Source organism: Mesocricetus auratus, unplaced genomic scaffold, assembly GCF_017639785.1.
Source record: "Mesocricetus auratus isolate SY011 unplaced genomic scaffold, BCM_Maur_2.0 Super-Scaffold_100004, whole genome shotgun sequence".
Lineage (NCBI taxonomy): Eukaryota > Metazoa > Chordata > Mammalia > Rodentia > Cricetidae > Mesocricetus > Mesocricetus auratus.
The window spans coordinates 37,304,799-37,332,212 of NW_024429189.1; the positions used below are offsets into that span (position 1 = coordinate 37,304,799).

General features: G+C 37.1%; 1 protein-coding gene across 1 annotated transcript; it reads left to right on the forward strand.

The window, feature by feature from the left end:
* Positions 1-1,380: 1,380 nt before the first annotated feature.
* On the forward strand, positions 1,381-27,414 carry LOC101842741 (kinesin-related protein 4-like). The gene is made up of 18 exons (XM_005064657.1): positions 1,381-1,552; positions 1,863-1,953; positions 2,057-2,096; positions 4,453-4,576; positions 6,552-6,765; positions 7,562-7,733; positions 13,456-13,526; positions 13,939-14,038; positions 15,475-15,659; positions 16,317-16,553; positions 17,718-17,844; positions 19,885-20,061; positions 20,238-20,254; positions 21,006-21,192; positions 23,205-23,268; positions 24,545-24,638; positions 25,560-25,782; positions 27,214-27,414. Exons 1-18 carry the CDS (start codon positions 1,381-1,383, stop codon positions 27,412-27,414), a joined length of 2,496 nt encoding a protein of 831 aa, XP_005064714.1.

Consider the following 27,414-nt stretch of genomic DNA (forward strand, 5'->3'; position numbering starts at 1 on the left):
TAAGAGTTAAGATTGCTGTTTAGATTTTAACTCATACTTAGACTAAGGTAAATTTCACTTTTTTTCGGTGTGTTTGTAGGATAAAAAAATACAATATGAAGCTTAAAATATGAATTTCATTCAGTTTCCTAGTTTGTCTTTTACCATGACCATGATTACTTAAGGCTGAATTTATTTTATTTAAAGTGAATTGTAAATTTAGTTTTTTTTAAAACTTACCTTAACAGTGTACTTAAGATTCAAATCAAACTAATGTTTATAATTCCTTCTTCAACAAGAAAAATTTCTCACCGGGCAGTGGTGGTGCACGCCTTTAATCCCAGCACTTGAGAGGCAGAGGCAGGAGGATCTCTGTGAGTTCAAGACCAGCCTGGTCTACATGAGCTAGTTCCAGGACAGCCTCCAAAGCCACAGAGAAGCCCTGCCTCTACAAATCACACAAAAAAAGAAAATTTCTCAGGAATCTGAACTAAGTACAGATTGTGACAGAGGTGTCATCTGTACATCTAGCTGCTCCTCAAGTATAAACTCTAGAGGAACTGTTCATCAAACAAGGACAATGAAAATGAAAAATATTACACAGCTGATCACACATCGGCTAGAGGAGCATGAAAACTCACATACACTTGATTCCTGGATCATCTTCAGCCTTTTGTCTTCCAAGAAGCATATTAAATAGGATATTAATTCAGGTTAAAGCAATCATTTGCTACTGGAGCCACACAATATTTGAATTCTCTAAATTGACGTTTAGTAACATGAGATGAAATCTTGCTAGGAAAACCCAAAAGGTGTCTATTTTTTTTTACATCCTGACCAGTTCCCCTCCCATCTCTCCTCTCATTCTCTCCATCTCCCCTCCACCCCTCCTCATCTATTTCTCCTCTGTTTCTGTTCAGAAAGAGACAGGTCTCCCATGGGTAGCAACAAAACAAGGCATAGTAAGTTGAAGTAAGACTAAGCTCCTCCCCTTGTATTAAAGCTTGGCAAGGACATCCAGTATGAGGAACAGGTTCCCAAGAGTCAGCCAAAGTATTAAGGACAGGCCCTGTTCCTTTTGTTAGAGCTTCACAAATAGATCAAGCTACACAACTGTCACAGATACACACATGTCTTTTTACACAGATGCGTCTTACAGACAGTGAACATTTTACTCAGAAAACAGTGATTCAAAAGAAAACTATGAGGTGAAAAATACTTTAATGACACTATTGAACTACACACAAAAACAGGTCTTGTTAATTAAAATGATGAAAATGGAATTGGGTTAAGTGACAAAAGTTGATGAAAACAAAGTTATTCTTATTAGGTCTCAGAGTTCTTAGTAGCGTACTTCTATTGCAGCTTAAACAAAAAAAGAAGACAGGACTCAGCAACAGGATGGACACAATGGAAAAGCCATCTTACGGCAGCACTGCTAGTGCCCCTGCTGCTGCCACCACCGACAATGACGATGATGGTGATGCAGCTGCTACTGCTGCTGCTGCTGCTGCTGCTGCCACTGCCAATGATGGCGATGATGACGATGACGACAACGATGATGATGATGATGGCGATGACGATGATGATGATGACAACAATGATGGTGATGACGATGATGATGATGGTGACAATGACGATGGTGATGATGACGTTGATGGTGATGCAGCTGCTACTGCTGCTGCTGCTACAGCCTATGATGATGACGGCGATGATGATGATGATGATGATGATGATGACAACAACGATGATGATGATGGCGATGATGATGATGATGGTGACGACGACGATGATGATGGTGATGATGACGATGACGATGGTGATGATGACGGTGATGGTGATGCAGCTGCTACTGCTGCTTCTGCTGCTGCTGCCACTTCTAGTAATGGTATTAGACATGGATTCATCCTGCAAAGGCATTGTGGGAAGGCTGATAACCACCAATTTCCTGATACAGCAAAAAAAGCATGTTGAGTAAGTATGATAATATTTAATAGTGCATCATTGCTATTGTCCTAAGAAACTAATTCTAATTTGGCCTAGTGTTCATGCTTAACACATCTCATGCTTTTATTAGGGATGTTCAGTCTGACGCTGACACCAAAGAATACTATGGGGTAACATTGTTGCCCACTATACTGATGTTGTTTTATCAGAAAGATAATGGCAGGGCTGTAAGAGGTGAGGCAGATGGTTTTCTGTGACAGTGTTGCTAAAGGAAGTTGACAAATACTTTTTGTTTTCTCAGACAGGGTTTCTCTCTGTAGCTTTGGAGGCTGTCCTGGAAATTGCTCTGTAGACCAGGCTGACCTCAAACTCACAGAGATCCACCTGCCTTTGCCTCCTGAATGTTAGGATTAAAGGCACGTGCCACCACTACCCTACTGGACAAATAATTTTTGAAGGATAAATTTGTAGCAGATATCCATGTCTCTTTCACAATAACTTTTATACCCACAGCTTAGCTTCCACAATCAGGTCTTTTGTGAGTACATAACAAAGACTCTAATTAGCAGTCACATATTTGAGTGTCAAGTTGACAAGGGATGGGGTAGTCATAGTTATACTGTTGTCTTGTCAGGATGTGCAATAATGAAGAGGCAAACACCTATGGGCCTGTTTGTGAACATTTATGTAGATTAGGTTACCAGAAACCTGACATTACTGTAGGCAACACCGTCCAATGTGCTGGAGGGGAGAAAGGGAGCTGCCATGAACCCTTGACCAACCCTAAACCCTTTTTCCCCTAACTAACTCTTTAGGTCTTTATCACAGCAATAAGGGAAGAAACTTACATAATGTTCTAAACCACCAGGGGATGGTTTTTTCTGTAAACAACTAGATAGTAAACGTTTTAGTGTTTGCGAGCATTAAATTGTCTGTTGCTGAAGTCCAAAATTGACTAGAGATAACAACTGAATAATGTGGATAGTATTGTTTAACTACAGTATTTTCAAGTGTCAGAATATAGTTAAGTGCTTGGGTCATATGGGGCTGCCCTTGGTTCAAATCCCCAGCACCACAAGGAATGGTTGGCAGAAACAACTACTGGCAAATAAATGGTTAAATGCAGTCCACTGGGACTAATTCAGTGACATATTGGCTAAGTACAAAATACTGCTAATACATTATATTCTCCTTTGTAAACATATTTTGTTAGGGTTTGTTTTCTTTCCATAGTACTTTCATATATATTTAAAATAAGCTCAGCTTGTAAACTAGCCTATTTATGCATTTTTATTATTACTATAAAATTCATATTTTAATACAAATAATTACTTTGTATAGTTATAGTTGCTTAGTGGAAGTGCCCTCGAATTATACATTTTTATATGTAAACTTTTCTACTTTTTTGAGATTTTCGTACATGAGTACTATATTTACATTGCCCTCACCCTTCCTTCTCCCTGCTCCAAATCGTCCATTGTTTCCCAACTCCTCCTCAAGTTCAAAACTTCTTCATAATTATTATTGTCACATGCATAAATGCATACTGCTGAGTCCATTTAGTGTTGTTCACACTACATGTGTTTATAGGTGACCACTTGGGATTGGATAGCCTATCAAAGAGGTTGTCCCTGAGAAAAATTGATTCCACATTACAGGACCCATTTATTGGCTATAGCTCTTCAGTTCTCTGCACTTAGTGAACATCCTTAGTCTTTCTTTGCCTAGTCCTTTCATTTGTAAAGCACTGTCATTTGCCACACATACTTGTCAGGAGAATTAAACTTAATTTAGATGGCAGTGGAGGTCCCGAACAAGTTAACTCCTATCTTTGGGGCTTTATGTGTTATTCTTCAACTGGGATTAGCATTCATAAAGATTTATTTTTATGAAAGTGATAATAATAAAAGTTCAACATATTACTTTCCACAAAATAATAGTAGTATTGTCATATTTTCTTGTTTCATTCACTGTCAGAAAGTTTGTTCAGAATTTAATTATCTAAATGATTTTTAGTGATGTTTTTTTCCTTAATGTTACTTTCTGTTTTGACAGGACCTCCCTTATAGAAGCCTATCATATTTGAAATAATTTTTGAATTTTTGAGTAGGATAAATAATAAATGTATGGGTTTTCTACAAACATAATAGTTTTCAATATTATCTATGCTTTTCATATTTAAATATTGAACAGACACTTCTATCTTCTTTGTAGGCTGAATAAGAAAACACGTGATGAAAAGAATAAGGTACTGTAAAAGCAAATTTAAAACAGTATTTTGCTCAAAATAATTTACAAAGGAAGATATACATTATAAAGTATGTGTGAAATACATCATTAAGACTAAAAAGATCTAAAATCTGCTGAAATTTATATTGAAGCAGTGATAGTGTTTTGAAAAAATCAGTTCCCTTCATATCTACAAGTAATCCTAACCACAATGATGTATAGCTAATATATTGATACTTTTGCCATATAGTATAAGCATTTTAGGATGTTCCCAATAGTATATTGTTTATTTTGTAGGCTGTAGAACACCTGGATGCTATGTATGGTCACCAGTTGTCCAAATCAGTCTCTGAGGATGATGTTTTGCTTGATTATGACAATATATTGATGATAGTTGACCAACTTCAAATGAAATATAAAGGTAAGACTACGGCATAAATGTAAGACCTTTGGTATTAATGCTGAGGCAATCTTCAAATTCAGATTTGGGGTTGTCCATAGAGGACTGTTATCTATCTAGATTTTTGGTGTAGTGTGAGACATAAGCGTGATGTTTAACATACTATTTTTTCTGAACATTTTTGAAGAGGTTGACTTTCCCTAGGTCATATTTTTGGAAATTGCACTAGAAGTAAGGAGTCTATATCAGGTTGGGGCCATTTCTGGAACCCTTTCCTCTTCTTTCTATTATGTTTGCCAGAGCCGCTCCATTTTCTTACTGTGGCCCTGTAGCATAACTGTAAGTTGGCATTGATACTGCTCCTTGGATTTACTTTGGCTTTTTGTATTCCTTTTGAATTCTACATTTTTTATCATTCTGTTAGAAATTTCACTGGGATTCAGGAGGAGATTGTACTACTTTGCAAGTCATTTTCAGAAATGTATCATCTGTTTTATAAAGTAAATTGTAATATTCTGTGGGTTTGAGCATGCTCTTCATCTTCTGGTGTCTTCCTCAAGTTCTATTTTTTCAGTGAGAAAATTAATTTCTTTAATAATTGCAACATTTTGTTTGTATCTGATTTGTCTGTAGCCACAATGCATGCAACTTTAAATCAGTTAACACATTTTCAGCATAATTCTGCCCCTTCTTTTTGCCCTCCCTCACTGTGAGTCTGTCCAAAGCACGAAGGGTTGAGAAGTGCATTAATCAATGGGTATAGTGAGAAGTTTTATGAGTAGACTTAATACTATATACAGATAACAGTGTAATAGATTCTCTCTTAAGACCTACGACTTCTTGGCCTAGAAATGGTACCAGATGTGTGTTTCGTTTTGTGGAGTAAGGATTAAAAGCAGTCAGAGGGTGGCTGGTTACTCCGGTGACATTCATGTCACTATTGCACCACTCAGCATATCTTTCTAGGCCAGATGCTGATTATAGCTCTCGGGATTCACAGCTGAATAAGACTGGTGATTTTCTCCTCTGGAACCATGCATACGTAATACCCTCCAGTACTATGAAAGCTAGCCAATAGGGATTAATCTTCCAAATCAGCAATAGCTTAATATGTCTAAATTCTTGACTCAACTTCATGGTATCTTTAGAAATAGGGCCTGACTGTCTAATTCTGCAGGACAATCATATCATCGGCAATAGCTTGTAATGTTTTGTGGTCTATGGGTCTTCACTGGCCAACAGTTCCAAAAGAGTTAATTCATTCCCGGCACTGGGCTTCTTATTTGTTAACCTGCCGTGTTTAGTTGGGGCACTGTTGTTCTGTTAAAAGAGCACATCCTCCCTCCCTCCCCCCTTCTCTCCCTCCCTCCTTCTCTCCCCTCTCTCCTTCTCTCCCTCCCTCCCTCCCTCTCTCTCTCTCCCCTCTCTCCCTCCCCCCTCTCTCCCTCCCTCCCTCCATATATACATATGCACATGCACATATATCACCCTATATTCCATATTCCAACTCTCAAATTCTTCTTAGTGTTTTATTTCTGTGTGCAACAGTATCAAGAGAGTCTATTTCTCTTTCTTGCTTACAAGGCTATTGCCACAAAGTCCAAGCCCACTATCTAGATTAGCTAGGATCTTCTTCACCTTCTGAACAGATGTTTACTATTCGCTCTCTAATTCCTAGTGTAGCAATCTCTCCCTGTGGAAAATCTTCCTGACCATAGCAAAAAGATACTCTATGGAACCCCAGGACTCTGCTTTGGCATAGCATTCATCTAAATTCACAATGGTCATTTTATCTGTTTTATACATCAGATTTGAGCTAAATAAAAGCAGTTAATTAGCCTTCCTTATTTGAAAAATCTTAGTATAATGTATTTCATACTATAGTCATTCAGTCTGCATTTGTTTGCCATGAATGACAGAATATTAAAACATTCAAACCTTTGTATGCAGAAAGTGCTCGTGCGTTTAATTACTACTCTCCCTTTTCCTGATGTAGCTTCTGGAAGACTGTTAGAAACCCAGGATGCAAATCATTCATATAAAATGATACTGGAACATAACCAAAGTCACTCAGAGTCACTTACAGAAAAAAGTAAGAAAATGAAAAACCCAGTTAGTGAAGTGTTACAGAAGCCACAAGAAACAGAAAAGGCAAAATCCCAGCTCAGCTGGAAAAATGAAGAGCAGCAACTAGAACTCCTTGGTGTGGGGTATGGTTACTTACTTATGTTAAAGGAGTGTGAAAAGCCAGAGCAGACTACTGGTTTTCAGAAGAAAAATTTTCAGTGCTGCATTGCCTTACGGACTTCTGTGTTTCTCATTTTTTGAGAAACATCTATTAAGCTCATTAGACCATTTGTTGGTTGAATGATTTCAGGGTTGGTACTTAATTTTAGAATTATATTAGAATATGGGATTTTGTCCTTTGCAAATGGGTATTTTTACATCTTCCTTTCTTGTTTTCAACCCTTTTAAACTATTTCTCTTGTCTTAACTGCTCTGACTAAAACTCTGTGTGTATAGTTAAAAATTATATATATAAAATTTTACTTTGTTATACATATATATATATAATTTTAGTTTATATAGCACATAGTGCCTTTGAAGAAGCAATTAGGTTATTTGTCCAAACTGTTTTCCTACTAAGCAGCAATGAGAATTCCATTTTTTAATTCTAAAAAGCTTATTATTAGTATTTAACAAAGACAATATTTTAGCAGCAGCAACAAAATGTATACGTAATTTAATTTTCAACCTTTCACTTTACTGAAAATTTAAAAGATCCTTTTCTGTAGTCACAGAATTGCTAATAACAGAATCTGATCAATTTCCTGAATAGTCCTTGATTATACTCTTTCTATCCCATGTGTCCTTTGAAGTGACTGACTTGTGAAAGTAGGGATGACATTGTAAAGGAAAGTGTCTGACAACATAAATACTGTGCAATAATCAAATAAGCTTACTTTTACCAAAATGAATTGTAATGCCAGCCTGTTCAATTTACAGATTGGCTGGAGAACAAGAAGCACAACAAAGAAATGCTCTTTATTTCTATGAAAAAATTAAGAAACAATTAACTGAAAAAGAAGACCAGCATCAAAAAGAAAAACAGCAACTTGAAATGTGCCTTATGTTACAAGATGTGGAACTGAGGCATCTCAGAAATGATATGAAGAAGGTAAATTTACTGGCGAAAATTCATACTTCTAATTGTCACGTCTGCTGCGCGGCCTGTGTCCGAGAACGTGCAGAGGGTGTCGGGGATTGACAACACAGAGACTCGTTCAATGATATAAAGAAAACTTTAAACAGGCTCCAAAAAGGTTCAAGAAAACCTCCTAAGAGAAGCTCCCACCAGAGAAGCTTCTGCTCTCTCCTCTACCCTGGCTGGTTCTGCTCTGACCCCAGAGGTAGATGTGTGTGGGTTTTTGAAGGTGCGGTTAGTCTTTGGACAAGGTCGAGGTCAGGGCGGTTTCCGTGGGAAGGCCTTTTCCAGGAACTTATTGTATCATTTTTAGTAAACATGTTTTTAGTAAACATTGTCTTACAGCTGCCTACTCCCAGGCAGAAGGGGAAGTGGGTCTCTGCTCAAGGTCTGGTGTTCCCACAATTCACCCCTTTTTTTTCAAATGAGGCACTCCTGGCTTAGGTCAAGTAGGGTCACCCTCCCTTTCCCGTCTTTGGGGGACCTTGAACCCCTGTTTTAGGTGGGAGGGGTCTTCCCCACAGGTTGCCCGTCATCGGAGATACCCCAACCTTAAATCATCTGTAACCAACCTTCATGGCTATCGGGATTGCCATGGGCTAAACTAAGCAATACTTGGTTACAGATCTCTTGTCTCTGGAACAAGGCACGTTTGAGCTCGGCATAAAGCCAGAATGCCTACCACCACTGCCACCATTTCCAGGACCCCCATTGACATAGCGCCTCTCCATCACCATACCCATCACCAGATCTGGGCCATAACATTCTACCAGCCTTCATCTGTTACAAGGGTAACATGCACGTGATTTACATTCTGTTACAAGGGTAACCCACATGTGATTTACATTTACAATTTGATAAAGTTTACAATCGTTTCAAGATCTGCTCAGGAAAGCATTTAGAAAGTGCACTTGCACAGATACATTGGGCACAATCATTGATGTTACACATGTAGCATTATGAAAAATATGAACAATAGTTGTCACATTAGGACAAGTTGCATTTCTCCAGAAAAATACACTGGCCTAGTCGTGATTCTAGAAACAGGAACCATCAAGTCTGATATTTCAAGTGACCATGTCCTGTTCAAATACTGAAAAGAGGCTTTTGCCACTCAACATAGTCCATACCAATGTCCAAATGCTTTAAATGGGTCTTTTTCTCTGTTGGCTTCATGATGAAAACTCATGGGTCCAGAAGGTTGATGCAGCCGGTCTGTTGAGAAACTGGAAATCTCGAACCGACTGTTTTCTTTCTTTCTTGGGCTCTAGATTCGATGACATCAAGGGTCAGGAACACTGATTTAGGAGATCTTACTCAAACTGGCTTAGGTAGGCTCCCATGGTCTCAGGTCCAGTTTTTCTCTGCTCCATGCATCTCACTAAATGGTCTGACAGCTGCCGAAGCTTTATTCTTTTCCTGCAAGAAAACACAAACATGCCCTCGACCCCAAATTAGGGTCTTCTCCACTGTCTAGTGCATGGATGTCTCCATTTGACCTGAGCAATGGTTGCTCAAGTTCCATCATGCCAGAATCTGTCTGAAGCTCACTGGCATTCACATTATAAAATTTTTAAATGAGGAGTGTATTATTTGATGAGTCATGTGGGGGCTGGGGGCATTATTCCCCCTTTTTTATTTTCTAAAAAAAATTTTTTGAACTGTTGAAGCTGGACCATAACAGTAGAAGGATTTGTCTACCCTCCTTGGTTAATTATCTAGGTAAATTGGGATTATTACTTAGATTATTTGTAGATGCCCATTAAAAAGGACATATCCATTAAATATTTCCCAAAAACTTCTGAAAATCACTCAAAGATTGTAAACTATACTGTGTCCAAATAACTTTTGTAAATTATTTGAAGTCTGTGAGCAGTCTTTCCCAATCTAACCTGTAGAGCTCTCACTAGCTAACAAGGCCTCATTTGCATCTTAAATTTTTCTGTTAAAACATTAACAGACTGGCTGGACGTTCCTTTTGGCTATATTTAAAGCAATCTAGGTAGCTTCTGAACTATTTTTGAAGGGATTTAAGTATCCTTTTAATCATATAAGCAGTTCACACTCACGCATTCACAATCACATTTCATACATACCGGTGTGGCCACACCATACATTCAGAACATACATGCATCTTTTAGTCATCCTTTTTCCCTAGGTCATGATTAGTCTGTTGTAATGAAGCTCCCTTAATTGAAATCTATGTAAAAGAACAACTACAGCCAATCCTTGAACTAAAAGGGTTAAAAAGTCCTGTATGTTCTTTATCATTCCTCCATTTGAGCTATAGTCATGGGGTACAGCCGTACCTACTCCTTATAATTCTGTAGATGCAAGGTGGAGAGGCCAGGCTTTTGGCCAAAAGTTTTTAGAGATGACTCACAAAATAGAACTTAAATGTAAACAAAATTTTCCATTCCATATACCTTTGTCTTTTTCTTTTTCTTTTACTTAATACCAGTACCTCCTTTATTAACCGTTACCAATTTTCAATTTACCCACTTTTAATCCATCCTCCAACTGAGGGTGATCTCTCAGATTCCCCTTACTTTCCTGACCTTTGTCAGGCGAAGGCCTGGAGATTTAATCCAGTACCCCTAGCTTGGTACCCCTTTTTAACACATCCGCATAGCCTTACTGGCCAGCCTTTTAGATCTCTCAGTTCCCCTTTACTTTCCTGACCTCAGTGGATCAGGCGAAAGACTGGAGATTTTTTATTTTATTTCTTATTTTACCCTTTTTTTATTTCTTTTTTTTTCTTTTTTCTTTTTCTTTTTTCTTTTTCTTCTTTTTTTTGAGACTGGGTTTCTCTCTATCCTTTTGGAGGCTGTCCTGGAACTTGCTCTATAGACCAGGATGGCCTCATTCCTTCCTATCTCTGCCTCCTGAGTGTTGGGATTAAAGGCGTATGCCACCAACACCCGGCTCTCTGAATATCATAGCAAACATCCTCCCAATCTGGGACATTTAAGCCTTCCCCAGTAATGAACCATGGGCTCCCTCATTCAATCCATTTTAAAAAGCCTGCCATGGTTGTAGTCCCCTGTTCTTCAAGCAACTTTTTTACGTGATACTGTAATTTAAACTTCGAGGGACTATTTCCCATTGTTTCTTTTCCTATTTTCCTCCATCTGTCCCTGGCTGGCAAAAGGGGCGACCCTGTCCACTTACCTTACTTTTACGATCTCGGTAGGACCTCCAATTGTCACGTCTGCTGCGTGGCCTGTGTCCGAGAACGTGCAGAGGGTGTCGGGGATTGACAACACAGAGACTCGTTCAATGATATAAAGAAAACTTTAAACAGGCTCCAAAAAGGTTCAAGAAAACCTCCTAAGAAAAGCTCCCACCAGAGAAGCTTCTGCTCTCTCCTCTACCCTGGCTGGTTCTGCTCTGACCCCAGAGGTGGATGTGTGTGGGTTTTTGAAGGTGCGGTTAGTCTTTGGACAAGGTCGAGGTCAGGGCGGTTTCCGTGGGAAGGCCTTTTCCAGGAACTTATTGTATCATTTTTAGTAAACATGTTTTTACTAAACATTGTCTTACAGCTGCCTACTCCCAGGCAGAAGGGGAAGTGGGTCTCTGTTCAAGGTCTGGTGTTCCCACATTTAAACAATTTAAAGACACCACAACTGTACACAGTATCCAGACTTTCTGTGTATTTTCCATTTTATATACTTTTATATTTTCCTTTTCTTTTATGTTACAAGATGTGGAACTGAGGCATCTCAGAAATGATATGAAGAAGGTAAATTTACTGGCGAAAATCATACTTCTAATTTTTGTCAGTAGTGTGACTTATAATCTTTAAGATTAAGAACATGATCAGGAAATAGATAGCTTGGAATTTTGAGCACTGTATGAAACTGTAAGTCTCTGCTTGCATGACTTTGAGATGTCTGCTGTACCATTATGCCGGACCATCTCCTGTGGGCTCTGCTGTGCATGCAGGACACTTTTAAGCAGAACATTGATGTGTGCCATGAAAGTGTACTGTATTTATGCTCCCTGAAAATTAAACTCTGAGATTTTAATTTATAAATTATTTATTGTAAATCTTGGCCCTCAAGTCCTGCTTTATATATACGCTTACCAAGTGAAAAAATGGAAAGTAAGTTGGGTTTAATCCACATAAATATTACTTTAAGTATTTTTATTGAAATATGTCCTATCTAGATTTACAAGTTTTTTTGAAAAGGTTGTCCCAAAGCATGCTTACCTACACCAAAGAACTAAGAACTTTCTATTGTTTTTTATTATGTTTCACTTAATGTGGGATAATTCTATAAGCCTATGCAATGTATTTGAGTGTATCTATCCTCACTCTCCTCTCCAAGTCCCTCTAGACATATGCCCCTCCAAGCATCATATGCTTTAACCGTTAAACATTTATTTTTATCATTTCTTTCTGCCTCCCTCCTCTCTCTCTCCCCTGCCCATGTATGTGTGTGTGTGTGTGTGTACATGTGTGCGCGTGCGCGTGCATGCGCACACATGCATTTATCTACATAGTCAGATCCCTTGGAGCCTAATTACAAAGTGTTGTAAGACACCGGACTTGGGTTCTTGAAAGCAAACTAAGGTCATGTGGCAGAAAAGCAGGTGCTCTAAACTGCTGAGCCATCTCTCTATCCCTCATGCCTATTATTATTATCATTATCATTTATAATATCATACTTAATCCAGTTGCTTCTGCTCACATGCACAGAAGAGTGGGGCCATTCACTGAACCACGAGCAATCTACTACTGAAAGATAGTGAGGATCATTATGAGTGAAAGAGGAGTTCCAGCTAACAGAACAGCTGAGTTTGATGAAGTTCTGGGATTTACACAAAGTCACACATTCTCATTCCTGTCCCTCTCAATGGTGTGAAGCATGACAGAGTGCAGCATGTATATGACCTCTTCTCTTCTCACACATTCTGCCTAAAATATCAAATTCTGGTAGAACATCTAACACAACCCTGATTCTAAAGCTAAAGGTGGACAGTTCCTGATATATCCATGGCCCTCTAAATTCTTTACATAGTTTCCTAGTTCAATCTTCTCTGAAATCCATTGAGTTAGATATTATTTTTTCCTAGATTTTTTTTATTATTTTAATTTTAAATAGCTTGTTTTACATGTCAATCCCAGTTCCCTCTCCCTCCCCTCCTCCCGCACCCTTCCACCATCCCCCCAGCCTCCCACCCTATTGCCATTTCCTTCCACATGACCAGTGATTATGGACCTACACATTAAGTCATTTCATCTCTGCAGACACTGCCTCTTACATGATCCCATGAAGTCTTTAGTTACCCAATAGGAGACTGATATATTTCACTAGTCTATCTCTGCTAATCGGTGTATGAAATTTTCAAGCTATAATTAATGAAGACATGTTTTGAATATAAAAGAAATGCTTACCATAATGATGTCTTCCAATTTTGCCCATGATACCAACCTTGTCAATTTGAACTTCTGAAGATTATTTCAAATACGGAATGTGGTGATATATAGCTTGACTACAGCACATAGGAAGTGGACACCAGGAGAATTGCAAGTTTCAGATCAGTTTAGACTACGTAGTGAGGCACTATCTGAAAAAAATGATTTCAAATTGAAAAACAAGGATAAAGGTAGTGTAGGATCTCAGCACACGGGCAGTTGGTGAGCAGATTTGTGCCTGAGTAGTAATATGTCCTGTCTTTTTTCTATTAGTTGCAAGAAACACGGGATCAAGAGGCACAGGCTGAAGAGAGTGACAGGATGGTGAAGGAACACCTGCAAAAGTATGTCTTAAAGTAGTACACATAAGTGCTTGAATGCTTTAATATGAATAAGCTATGTAATACTGAAAATATAACCTGTATGATATGTGTATCTGTTTGGAATCTGGAAAAGTCTTCCATGCATTATTTGCAGTGAGAGTTAGAGGATGTGAAGTGATCAAGCTTAACAGCCTGGGGTTCAATCCCCAGCAAAACAAAACAAAAGAGAGCTAATGTCTAATTGCTCACACCACAACTGCATTCTTCACAGCAGCTACAAAACCCAGATGGAAATTATACGCATTTAGCAAATCACCCACTTTCTAACATTTCATCAGAAATACATGCAATCAGGCCCAGATTCAAATGCTTCTCACATTTTTGCTGATTTGATATTTAATCTCAGAGTAATTAATAGAAATATGTCTTTTAGGGTTGAACAAGAAATTTTCAAGCTAGAAGAAACTGTCAAAAAGCAAGCAGAGACCATAGAACAACTCGAGAAAAAACTATTAAGAAAAGATAATAGTTTGGTAAGATCTCACAGTCTTGTAAATCAGCCTTTTATTAATTTCCACCACTCTGAATTGGAAATTTTCTTTCTCTAGTTCTTGGATGTAGGAATATTTGCGGACAATAGTAGAATTCTGATGGATAAAAATGTTTGTTGTGTTCATATTGTTACTACTAGTGAAAGTCCTGTCAATTATAAACAAGTTGACCAAATCCATATAATTAACTATATTGATAGTAATATGTTAATAGAAAAGATTGCCATTGTTTTAAAACAAAGTTTCAAATATGCAATATTTCACTATCTTCATTCAATGATAAGCATTCTAATTTTATTTTTACATTTTGTTCATTCTGACAAAGAATTATACTGGAAATCGGTGTCCAGATACCTGTTTGAGTACTGTTATAGTTTACAAATCTTTCAAAAATGTAACACTTTGTACATTTCTGAATTTATCTTGGAATCTGACCCTGTCAATGGGTTTGTGGAATTAATTATAATAATTTTGAAGACCTAATGATCATAATCGCTATTAATAATTGCTTCCCAAGAAATGTGTTTTTCTCCTTGGAATCTTAAAAAAGGAATTAATAACTGTTGAAATAGCTGCTAGGGCAAGGGACTGTAGTAAAAATGGACTCCCTTAGTTTTAAGGTTTAAAAAATATTTTTCAATTAACATTTATTCATTAGCTTTCAAGGAGCTTAGAGTCCTCCAGCCATTGGTCTATATAATTCTTGGATGCTGATTTATAAAAGACTATAAAGAGCAGAACCCTGACATTTATGCACTTTGTTTATGGGAATGGACAGTACAATACTCCACTGTGAAAACTTCTTCAGTGCATGGAAACCATGAACTGGTTTCCATACGTGATGACAGCTAGGTTCCTGCAGTTCTGATTAGCAGTCTTCCCGCAGCTACGTTATGACCTTTGTTGACTGAGCTTTCTTGTGCTGCAGCGGTGCTTTTGATTATTGGGACTTAAGTCTTCCAGGCAACTTGTGGGGTATGTAAAGCATTGTGGTTTGGCCTGCTGCTCTTCCCATTTGAACAAGTGTAATACAAAGAGAGTTGGGTCCAAGATGCTCACACTTGTGGTTTAATCCCGACATCATCTCATCATTTCTTTCATCAAAATCATTTCAAAATCCTTTTTTACTTGCTTACCAAGGAAAGGAAATATGGAATGATACATTGATTAATAAGTGTTCAAATCTCCTTCAGACTTAGGCAACTGAAATCAGATGTGTGCGCACACACAGTAATGAATCAATATTTTGTAATTTTGATTAAATGCAGTAAACAAGGAAAAATTTTACAGCCTACCATTTTTTCAGCACATTTACAGTTCCAGCAAAATTATTGACTAGAACTGCAGAAATGTAATGCCTTGTTACTTATATTATGGTTATTTAAATGTATAACTTCTCAAACCTTTTAATTTTTCAGATACAAATAGGTCAAGAATTTGTTAATAACTTCAGAGAAATGTATACTACTTCAGTAATGAGACAGCTGGAATTCAGAATTCAAAGTCTGCAAAGCACAATCTCTGAAATAAAGATTCAAACTCGTGCTGATGTATTGACGCTGGACAGCTGTAACAAACTTCATCAATCATATAAACTGAGGGAGTGAGTCAAGTCAAAGAATCATGTAGGATAGTAATTCAGTGTATTTTAACAATATAGTATATTATAGACATAAAGACTCACTAGAAAATATAGTATTGAAAATCAATAATGACAAATTAACTGAGGTGTAGAAAACTAATCTGGATAACATTTCTCCTTTATTGGTATATATACTGTTGTGTTCTCTTAGTATTCCCATGTTTCTCCTTTTTTTTAAGATTTTTTTCAATAAATTTGTTGATGCTAAAAAGCATCAATATACTTACATTGCCACAAATTTGCTTGTCAGCATTCCCTGAAATGTGATTGTTGAGCACTTGAGTATTTTCTAGACTGTTGTAACATGAACTTTCCATGTCAAGGATGACTGATGGCCCCTTCTGGATATTGTTAACCACTGGGCAACTTACCTTGACCCTGATCCTAATCATTCCCGCTAGAGAAAACCTAGACACAAACAGTTCTTTTGAGCATCCATCATCTCCACAAAAGCACGCTCACAGCTCAGGCAAATATGAACACGGCATGAAGTCAGGAGTATTTCATATGGTGCTTCCAAATACTTCCTTCTTCATTGTGTGGTGCTGTATGGGAGACAGATGACCAATGAATTGATTAGGGGATAATGAGATACTATTTGCCTCTAATTCTTCACAGGACCCAAGCTCAGCTGAAGGATGTCATCTCCCAGTTATACATGGTGACTCAGAACAACATGTCATTACTAAACATACTTGCCGCTCAGTGTCCCCGTGTGGCAAACTTTCACAAGTGTTTGGGAAACCACTTTACCCAAGAGAACATGATGACTCCCACTTCAAGTCCACCATCTTCAAAACACTACAGAACAGCCAATGTGGATGTGGTTAGTGTTATTAATACTTTTCCCTCTGAGTAATATAATTTGAGTTTTCCATGTGCAAACTACTGAATTATTTAGTTTTAAAATTAATTCTTATTTATTTAGTATTTTTTGAGGGGATGAAAGTGGACATGTTGAGGCCAGAGAACAACTTGGGGAAGTTCAAACATGTGTTCTCTAAGGCTTAGAACTGAGTTGATCAGGTTTGGGCAAAGACAATTTGAACTGCAATAGAGATCCAATAAAGATCCCATAAAGTTAGTTCCATGTCCACAACCTGAGCTGGACCACACAAAGAAGAAAAGCACAGAAACAGCTAAAGAGAAGACTCTGTAAGATTTTAGTATTTCATATCTGTTTCAGCATTCATTCTGTGTTTCCACTGTACTTGAACAAAAATCAAAGTATGAATTCATTTTGCATTGTAGATTACAGGTTTTGTGAGTGGGTTGGTGTTTTAAGTTTCTCTTTCGTAGCCTGAAAAATGCTGTCCCATTCAAAAGGCACTAGAACGTAGGGGTGAAGTTCTATATAGGCACCAGGTCAGTCTTTCCATGTTAAATGAGTTGTGTGAGTGATTTCTTCAGCAATGAGGTCTTGCTTTCAGTTTGTGGAGTGCAGCATCTTTTAATACTATATTTAATTCAAGTTTATACTAAATTCAGTAACTAAAGAATAGAATTAAGATCTGCCTCAGTACATATTCAGTATTTTTCAATATTTGCATTAAGACCTGTTTGATTCCTTAGTTATAAGCCCATAGATAAGGAAGTCTAACAGTACACCAGAGAGAGAGAGGGAGAGAGAGAGAGAATTATACATATATATATATACAAATTTATACTAAATATAGTATAAAAGTATTATTATCATGGGGATTTGTATGTGTGGATGTGGGGTGTGTGTGTGTGTGTGTGTGTGTGTGTGTGTGCAAAGATCAGAGAACAATGTCACAATGTCAGTTCTCATCTTTTTCCTTTTGTGGATTCTGGGGACTGAATCTACTCATTTATCATTTGGGCTCAATGTGAGCTATTGGTGTGCTGTGTGTGTCTCAATAATTTCCTTTTGTATTTATTTGTGGTTATAATTTTTAAATAATTTAGTTTGAAACAAATGAAAATCATAATTTACATATTTTAGCAAATGTTTACTCTTTAGAAGCTGTCACTAACTCATTCTTTACATTCTTGTAGGAGTAAAAAATTTTTTAAACGAACAAAAACAAAAACTGAGCATAAAAATGAAGAGCATAGTTTCTCTGAAGTTTCCAACCCCAGACAATTTGAAATGGAGAGTCCACTTGATATACCAAGATATGAGGTACTTTTCCAGGTGTTAGGGGACCCAAAAAAGTCAGTTTGGAAAATAAAACTCTCAGTGCTTCAACAGTGAGATGTTTTTAAAATATTACCAACTTGTTATCAGTGAAAGAGTTGTGAGTTTTCTATTCAAAGAACCAGCAATTTCTTCTTTCTTGTCTCAAAGCAAAGTTGATGTCTAAAAACCAAGCAACAGGCATAATATGACCACTTCCCTACCACAGGGATGTGCTTAATTTCAGGGGATGATTAGGCAACAATTAGGATATGGAAAATGAAATTCAGTCATTTGTAAAATTCCAATACCTGTTGTTTTGCTAGTGCCAAATAAAATTCAGTGATTACACACTCTAGTCACATTCTACACTGACAATACTCTTTTATAATAAGAATAAAACAAGCCAGCCTTAAATGGAACATCTGCATTGCACTCCTTTCTCCAAAGGCTCAGGGATCATTGCTGGAGGCTGAGCAGGAAGAGTATGACGTCGGAAAGGGTGGGTGACTGACTGTAAGCACAGTCATCTGCGGACTACACTTGACATTGTACTCATCCCCATTTCCCATTATTCTAAACTCGCAACTTTCTTTTCAGAAATTTAAAAAAAGCATTTACAGAGTGGTAAGAATTTGAATGGAAAGAACATGACATAAAACTTCTGTCCACACTAAAATGGTCTTCTTTAATGGAGACTAAATTCTGTGAAAGTCTACCCTGGCTCATTACAGATTTATCTTTTGATAATTTATTTCTCAATTATCCAAATTTTAATGAGTTAAACAATATTATTTTGTTCAAAAATCTACAGATTAGGAAAATCTTGACACAGAACAGGTCATCTCCTCCCATGACATTCACTTGGGACAAATTGAAACGGTGGGGGGCTGGAGTCCTCTGGAATGTTATTCCCTAATTTGCCTGCTTGTTTTGGATATTGGTACTACCTGGCAGGAGCTTCATTTGCAGTAGGGAGGTGGAACACTCATGTGGGAACATGTGGGCTTTACCACATGTCCTCACAACATGGTGATGGGATTGATATAAAGCATTTTCTAAATTACATAGAGGCATGAATCTATTACATTCTGTTCATTGGAATACATTTAGGTTTTCCTACATTCCATCATTTGTGGAATTAACATTAAAAAATGACAGGTTCTCAAATTATTATATTATGTCCTTATACGTTATATAGTCCAACTATTGAAAATTAGTCTCAGTTTTGCACACAACTCCTATCAAGTGATATTATAGATGAAGTCAACTTTAATTTACTGATTTAAAACCACTCCCTGTTCGCTGTGAGGGCTGTGTGGAAGACAGAGAGGGCAGGTCACACTTTGGTGACTTGGATAGGATGGAAAGCATTCACTCTCTAAGGAAATGCTTCATTCATTTTGATCCCAGCTCAGTTACCATCTCTGAGGTGATTCTTCTCAGTCATCCGTCTGGCAATGTTCCTGTAGCTGCTGTGTAATGACGACACCATATCCCAAGACTTCCGTGTCAGTTTTTCACAGTTTGATGTCCTTTTGTCAGTGCTTTAGCCACCACCAGACATCTGGCAGGAGACTTTCTGAAGCACTTGTGATCTCATATTCTAGGGACAGAGTATAACACACTTTGAAAATAATTTTAATATATTTAATATTCATTTTTAATACTTTCAATTGATTCTGTGACTTTTCCAAAGTATTTAATTCTGTGGGCACTAACATAAGAATGATTTAAAGCTGAGGAGGTGTTTCAGTGCTGGAGAACTAACCTTCAATGCAACACTCAATTCTACACACAAACACAAATGCACACACATAAACCTATACCAGTTTTGTAGAATTCAGATCACATGTGGACAATATTGACTATAAATGTTTTAATGAATAGCTTAAGGTAAAATATTGTTTAGTATTTAATATTTTGAATATTCTATGTTTTTTACATATTTAAATGCTCAGAGTTACTGGCCCAAAACTAAAAGAAGCGAAAGCACGGTATTTATTGCTATCACAGTTAAAGAAAAATGTATCCTTTAAATTTCAGATAACAGCAGAAGATCAAGAAACTGTTGATAACACACTAGGGAACCATGATGCCTCATTCATAAGTCCACAGGAATCCAGATTTACAAATCTGCAATCTGAACACTCAAAAGAAATGACTCATCAAGGTTCACACAAAGCTAAATCAAAAAGGTGTAAGGATCCCTATTTAGAAAGGGTCAAAACGATCATCTCATAAACAAGTAATGTAAGTCAGTTATTTGTCCCTGAAAATAATTGTTAGGGGAAGACACTGATGAGATTCTGTGATATGAAATCAAGCTAGAGAATATAATTTTGGAAAGCAGTCTTATTAAGTGAATGTTCTTTTAAAATGTTTGATCAAAAAAATAGTTGCTATTACCTTCCAAGTATGGGTTGTATTTTATAAATTAAAAGTTTAACTGTTCTCTAAATGTGATAATTTAAGCACAGATATATGTAGTACTAATACTACATTGGTGGCCATAATCTAACACTTTGTAAATTGACTTTCAACTGTGTTATTTGGTGTTACCACTGTGGGGTTTCTAGGGATTGTCCTCCTAAGTTTTTCTGTGCTGTGTGAACCCATGATTGCAACTCATGATGTAGGAGAAGGTTAACACGAAAGTGAAGAAAATAATAATTTAATAGTAGCTACAAGTGCTCCTTGTTTGTTGGGAGGGGTATGTGGAGGCAAACTGGGTGGCCCTGTGCATCATGACATGGGATGTGCTGTCTCAGAACCCACTTTCCTGCCTCTTAGCTCCCATTCAAATCAAGGCAGTTACCACAGACATCATCTCACACAGACCTTGGCTGATACAATGTTTCTAACAACATCAACAAAAATCTTCCAAGATAGCCATTCCTGGAGGTAGCAGTTTAACCTGCTAATCCACAGACCAATAACAGCCATTTCCCTGCCTCTTACATTGTTTGATTTTCTTTTCAGTTTAGAATACAGCAATACAATTATTTTCAGCTCAATTCTAAATCATAACTGTACACATTACTTATCTGACACATTTACAGTGTTCAGACATGGTTTAGTAGGAAAATTTATTTATTTTTTTGCCATCTTAAGGAATTCTTCATGGGAAAAGTGAGATGCTAATGTTTTCTTTGTGATCTTCACAGGTCTAAGGAGAGGCAAGATAAGGCAATGAGGAAGAACTCTGAGAAAATGGAGCCTTACAGTTGTGCACCAAATATCTGCATGACCAACCCTGCTTCCGGGTTTGCAGCTGAGCCTCCCGACAGTGGCTGGGAACACAACAGAAGTTTCTTGGAAAGAGAACCCTTGATCCACAGCCCTTTGCTGAGAGTTTGGCAAGTTTCCTAAACAGGGTTACTTATGCTGTACATTTTTCTTTGGTTTTAAATAATCTTATATAACTATGTTTTAATTTAGTGGCACACTGAGTTTACTAACTTATTCACCTTGAATTAATCAATCTCACAATTTTATGTTAATAAAGAAAACCAATTTTATACATTTATTATTATTATTATTATTATTATTATTTATTTTTAAGTTTAAATTTAGATTAGAAACAAGGTTGCTTCATAAATCAGTTCCAGGTCCCTCTCCCTTTCCCTCCCCCTCCTCCCGTGCCCCCCAACCCCCCCATTATCCCCTCATTTCCCCAGGGAGGGTGAGGCCCTCCATGGGGGTGTCCATAGTCTGTCATTTCATACAGGGCAGGGCCTAGACCCTCCCCCAAGAGTTCAGGGTGAGAGTGCATCTCACATTGTTGGATGGGAGTCCAAAGTCCGTGTGTATACTCGGGATGAGTACTGATCTACTGCCCAAGGCTCAATAAATTACCTAGGCCTCCTCACTAACACCCCCATTCAGGGGGTCTTGATGAGTCCCATGCTGGATTCCCAGGCTGATGCCTGGGATTCAAGAGTTAACCTTTGTCAGGTCAGCTATTTCTGGGGGGTTAAACCAGCCCAGTCTTAATCCCTTTGGTCATCAGTCCTCCCTCTCTGTTACTGGCTTTCTTGAGTTCAGCTCAGTGCTTAGCCATGGGAGTGTGCCTCTTCTTCCATCAGCCACTGAATGAAGTTTCTGTTTCCCAGACTCTCTGGCCATGGGATTGTAGGCTGGCACTCCCCAGATCTATGTCTAAAATCCATATATGAGAGAGTAATGCCATCTTTCTCTTTTTGTGACAGTGTTACCTCACTCAGGATGGTTTCTTCTAGTGTCATCCATTTACCTGCAAATCTCAGGATTCCATTGTTTTTTTCTGCTGAATAGTACTCCATTGTGTAAATATACCACATTTTCTCTATCCACTCTAAAAATCCTTGGAGATGACATTTTCAATAAATAGCCATGTCTTTTTTTTTTTTTTTTTTGGTTTTTTGAGACAGGTTTTCTCTGTATTGTTTTGAAAGCTGTCCTGGAGCTCGCTCTGTAGACCAACCAGGCATGCCTCGAACTCACAGAGATCTGCCTGCCTCTGCCTCCGGAGTGCTGGGATTAAAGGCATGCACCACCAACACCCTGCAATAGCCATGTCTTAATTTGAGTCATTAGATGTGTTTATTGTGACACAGATCTTCACAGCCATTTGGAAATGAAATCTTATAAAACTTGCATTGTTTCCTATCATTCCAGGTAAACTTTGAAAGAGACTTGCTCAGATTTTTAAGTAGTTTTGTTAGGTCTCCCATTCATAGTAAACTTAGAGTCTTCTGCCAGCATCCTAAGATTCATATCTGAATATATAATCTCATTTGGATGTTTAAAATTTAAAGGAATCTAAGATGAATGCTATTTGTGAAGTACTTGCTACACCAAGAAGAATAGAAAAATGACCCTCATTGCTGTCTTATTTAGTATATATTGATATCAATTTTGTTCAATATCAATATTGCTGCACAATTGGAAAATAAAAGTTATTTCCTTAACCAAATATTTCCGTTGTCAAAATGAAGTAATTTTGTCCTTTGTCCTGGTTTTTACTTGGACTGGTGGCTCAGATTAGAGTGGTATAAAAAGTCTTCAAATCACAACCAATATGGAAATGTAAGTTCTGCTTACCCTAGTCACAATCTCATAGACATACTTTGTCATATCCTCTGGGATTCTGAGATGAATCTTGCCACCTAAGAATACAATTAGAGTATCTCTTTTAGGAATACAATTAATTTTTATTAATATATTTGTATTTTATTTTATTTATATTTTTCTGATATTCACTGTGACAACACTGATATTTATTAATAGGAATTTAGCGTTGTAAGAATTTATTTGATTAAAGTATTTTGAAATTTAATTTATTTTTTTTATAAAACAATCTTTGTTTTTATTTTACATACCAGTCTTCTTCCTCAGGAGTTCGAGTGACTGGTGGCTTTCTGTTGCTTCTCATTAGCATTGGCATTAGTAAGTTACTCTTATTAATTATGGGCTCTTCAAAAGAAACTCTGGATCTTTTCAAATCCATCATTTGACAATTTATTTCAATTATGCAAATGTTTGCAGATTAAACAAAATCCACTTTGTTTCACCATCTCCATTTTGAGAAAATCTTGACAAGGATAGGTAGGTCCTCTCTTCTCTGATGATATTTGGTTAGGACAGGTTGGAAGGATGGGAGGCTGAAGTCCTCTGGAGTGTTATCCCTGACATGCCTAATGGTTCTGGGTTCTGGAAAGAGCTTCGTTTGCAGTATGGTGGTGGAAGGTGGTGGAATGCTTATGTGGGAACACCCAGGCTTTCCTTGTAGACTGATGTCCTCACAGCAGGGAGATAAGACTAATGTAAACCACTTCATAAACTACTGGAAGTCACAGGAATTACTTTTGACACATTCTGTTCATCAGAAGTAAGCTCAAGATTTTCCTAGATTCTGTCATTTGTGGAAAGAATATTTAAAATGGCAGATTCTAAAACTAATAATCCTTCCACTCAGAATTATGTTCATTTGCACTCAACCCTATCAAACAATCAGTCATTATGGATTAAGCTAACTATAATTTACAATTTAAACCCACTCCCTGTTCGCTGTGAGGGCTGTGTGGAAGACAGAGAGGGCAGGTCACACTTTGGTGACTTGGTTAGAATGGAAGGAGCTCACTCTCTAAGTAAATGCTTCGGTTCATTTTGGTCCCAGCTCAGTTTCTTCCCAGAGGTGATTCTTCTCAGTTATTCCTTTGCCAATGTTCTTGTAGCTGCTGTGTAAGAACAGTTTCCTTTCCTGTTGCTTTTTAATCACTTTGCTCCATTGACCTTTATGACCTTCATGTCAGTCTTTCTGAAGCACTTGTGATTTTATATTCTAGGTCCAGAGAATAACATACTCTGAAAATGGTTTTTATTTAAATTATTCTCTCTTTACATTCTTAACCCATTCTGTAATCTTTCCCAAAATATCTAATTCCATGACAATAACATGAGAGGGATTCAGAAATATAGAATTTACTGCCAATGACTCAGAGCTTAATACCACACACAGTGACAAATATATTCATATAAGCCTAGATCTGGTTTTGTTGTTTTTAATTCAGATCAAATGTAGACAATATTGTTGATAAATATTTTAAAGCTATTTTTTCACATATTTAAACATTCAGAATCATTGACTTGAAACTACAGAAACCAAACACATACATTTATTGTTATTGCAATTTTAAATACACGTGTTTTAAATTTCTTTCAGGAAAGGGAAGAAAATCAGCTAAACTAGAGGAATATGAGGAGTTCTATCTAGAAATGGTAGAAATGACAAAGTCATTATCTCATGAACAACTAAAGTAAGTTAAAATATATTTATATATCCTATATACGTGACATATTATATAAAATTATATATTATATTTCTATGTTACATAAGACTATATATTATATAAATCATATAAATATAAATATATATTTGTATATAATATGTTTTCTCCATATTACATATGGAGAAAAGAAAGCTAATATGAAGAATAATTGTCAGTGAAAGACATTTGTAAATTTTTAATGATGTGAAATCAAGCTAGAGATAATGCTTATGAAAAATAATGTTTATAAAAGAGCTAATTTTTAAAACATTTACCCAAAGTAGTTTCTATTATTTTTTCAAGTTTGGATTGCATGGCATTTCCCTCCACAGTATCCCTATACTGTATCTTTTATATAGTTATACTATGGTAAAATATTAGATCAGAATACCCATGAATTTTTAAATTAATAGTTTAATTAATAGTTTTTACTGTTTGAGTGTGATACCCAAGCTCAAGTAGTGCTAGTGTCACACGTCTGGGCCACATTGCCAAACAGTGTAAGCTGATTTTCAACTGCGTTACTTGGTATTGCCACTGAAGGGTTTGGAGGGATGGCTCTCCTAAGATTTTCTGTGCTGTGTGAACTCATGATTGCAATGTAGGAGAAGGCCAACAGGAAGATAAAGAAAACATAGTCTGGAAGTGGTCAAAATAGTAAAATCCTACAGGAGAGCCATTCCAGTTAGGTAGCAGTTTAACCTGCTAAACCACAGACCAGTGACAGCCATTTCCCTGCCTCATGCGTTGGTTTTATTTTTAGTTCGGAATGCAGAAATACAATGATAACTGTACACATTACTTATCTGACACATTTACAGTGTTCAGACACATTTACTCTTTTGCCATTTTTCTGGAGTCCTTCACTGGAAAATGAGATGTTAATGTTTTCCTTTGTCATCTTCACAGGTCTAAGAAGAGGCAAGATGAGGCCATGAGGAAAAACTTTGAGAAAACAGAGCTGTATAGTTCTGCACTGAACACGTACATAACAAACTCTGCTCAGGAATTTGCGGCTGGCCATCCCCACAGCAGTCAGGAACATGGTGAAAGCTTCATTCAAGAAGAACCATTGGTCCCAGGCTCGAGGCCATGGCACTTTGTGGAGAGTCTAGATAACTACGTGTGCAGGGTTAGCTGTGCTATACATTTTGATTATGGTTTCAGACATCTGCTATAATTCTTACTTTTAATCTCACAATTTTTATTAATGTAGAAAGAAAGCCAATTTTATACATGTTTAAACCCTCAAAACTTTCACTTTCAGCAATAACCTTTTCTCAATTTTGGTCAATAAATGTAACTACTAAAACATAGAGAACTTTCTTTAAGGGCTATATTGAAATGAAATTTAGAAACTAGTATTTTCTTTTCTGGGGTCACAGGCCGACTTTGAAAAGGATTGGTTCAACTCCTAAGTAACTTTGGTTAAGTTCAGGTTCACAGTAGCCTTACAATCATTCCTCCAATCCTCTGGCATCCCAAGTTTGACATCTAAACACTTACTCTTCAAATTTAAAGGAACCCGAGAGGAATATTTCTTTATGAAGTGTCTATACCTACAAAATCAAAGAAAATTAAGAATAGAGCCTTAATTTATGTTTTAATTACCTCAAGTTGATTTCTGTTTGCCTTACCCTGTTTATTATCATTAAGGTTATCTCCTTAAGCCTGATATGAGGCTTCAAAGTGCACTGCATTAAGCTTTTGTACCTTGCTCTCACATGAGGAACTGGGAGCTAAGATTGCAGTTATGTAATGCCTTTCAATTCTTCCTTAAAGATATGAATTCTCTCTCCTGTCCACACCCCATATGCAATTCCATGCCATCTCCATATGCTTTGCAGTTGTGATAGAAAATTTTTCATCTAAACACTTGGAAAGCTTTCTTAAGATTACAACTTATTTTTATTTTTTCCAGTTATTCATTCATGCAAACGTTGAAATAGTTATTTTAAAGGAACTTAACATTTGTTGCAGTTTCTTTGATAAAAGTTTCCTTAACCATCCATATTTATTAAAAATTGTTGCAACCATCACATAGCATGTCCCTTGCATAGTTTTAAAGAAAACATGTTTGACCCAGTTCGAGATGAGTATCTACTATTGGTACAAGTTTTTGATCTAGTGTGATTTGTAAGAGCAAAATATCGGTTTGTAGAAAATATAAAAAATGGATTTGTACTATGTATATACTGCTATTAAAACACCCATTTCAGTCAGTAAAAATGATCTCTATTTTTTAAGGATCTTCTTAATGTCAGAGCTGTCATAGACTCATATACTAGGGCCTCAACTCTCTTACTCAGCTGACACTTTTAAAAATGATAGAGGAGAACAAAAGGCTAAGATTTCCTAATAAATTTTGCAATTGACTATATTAGAAGGGAAAAATAAACAAATATACCAACACTTCGGTTAGATCCCAAGTGGATGAAATTTTTTTCATTGTTTAGGTACTAGCACTAGAAAGTGAAACTTGATAAAGGCTGAACAGCACAAGGGCGCCAACCCAGTGCCCAGGGGTTGCTGCTCACGACCCGACTAGTTCTTAATGCTACAGAGAAGAATTTCAGGATTAGTACGAAAGCCAGCCCGAAAGGAACAGCTATTGTTGTTAATTAAGCAGAAAGGCCAACACACCAAGGAGAGGAGAGCCAAACTTAGAAGAGGAACGTACCCGAATGCCTCTGCTGTAACCATGATTGGGACCTTGAGGCTACTGAACCGGCATGTGCCTCCAGACCCCTTGTTCTTGCTTTAA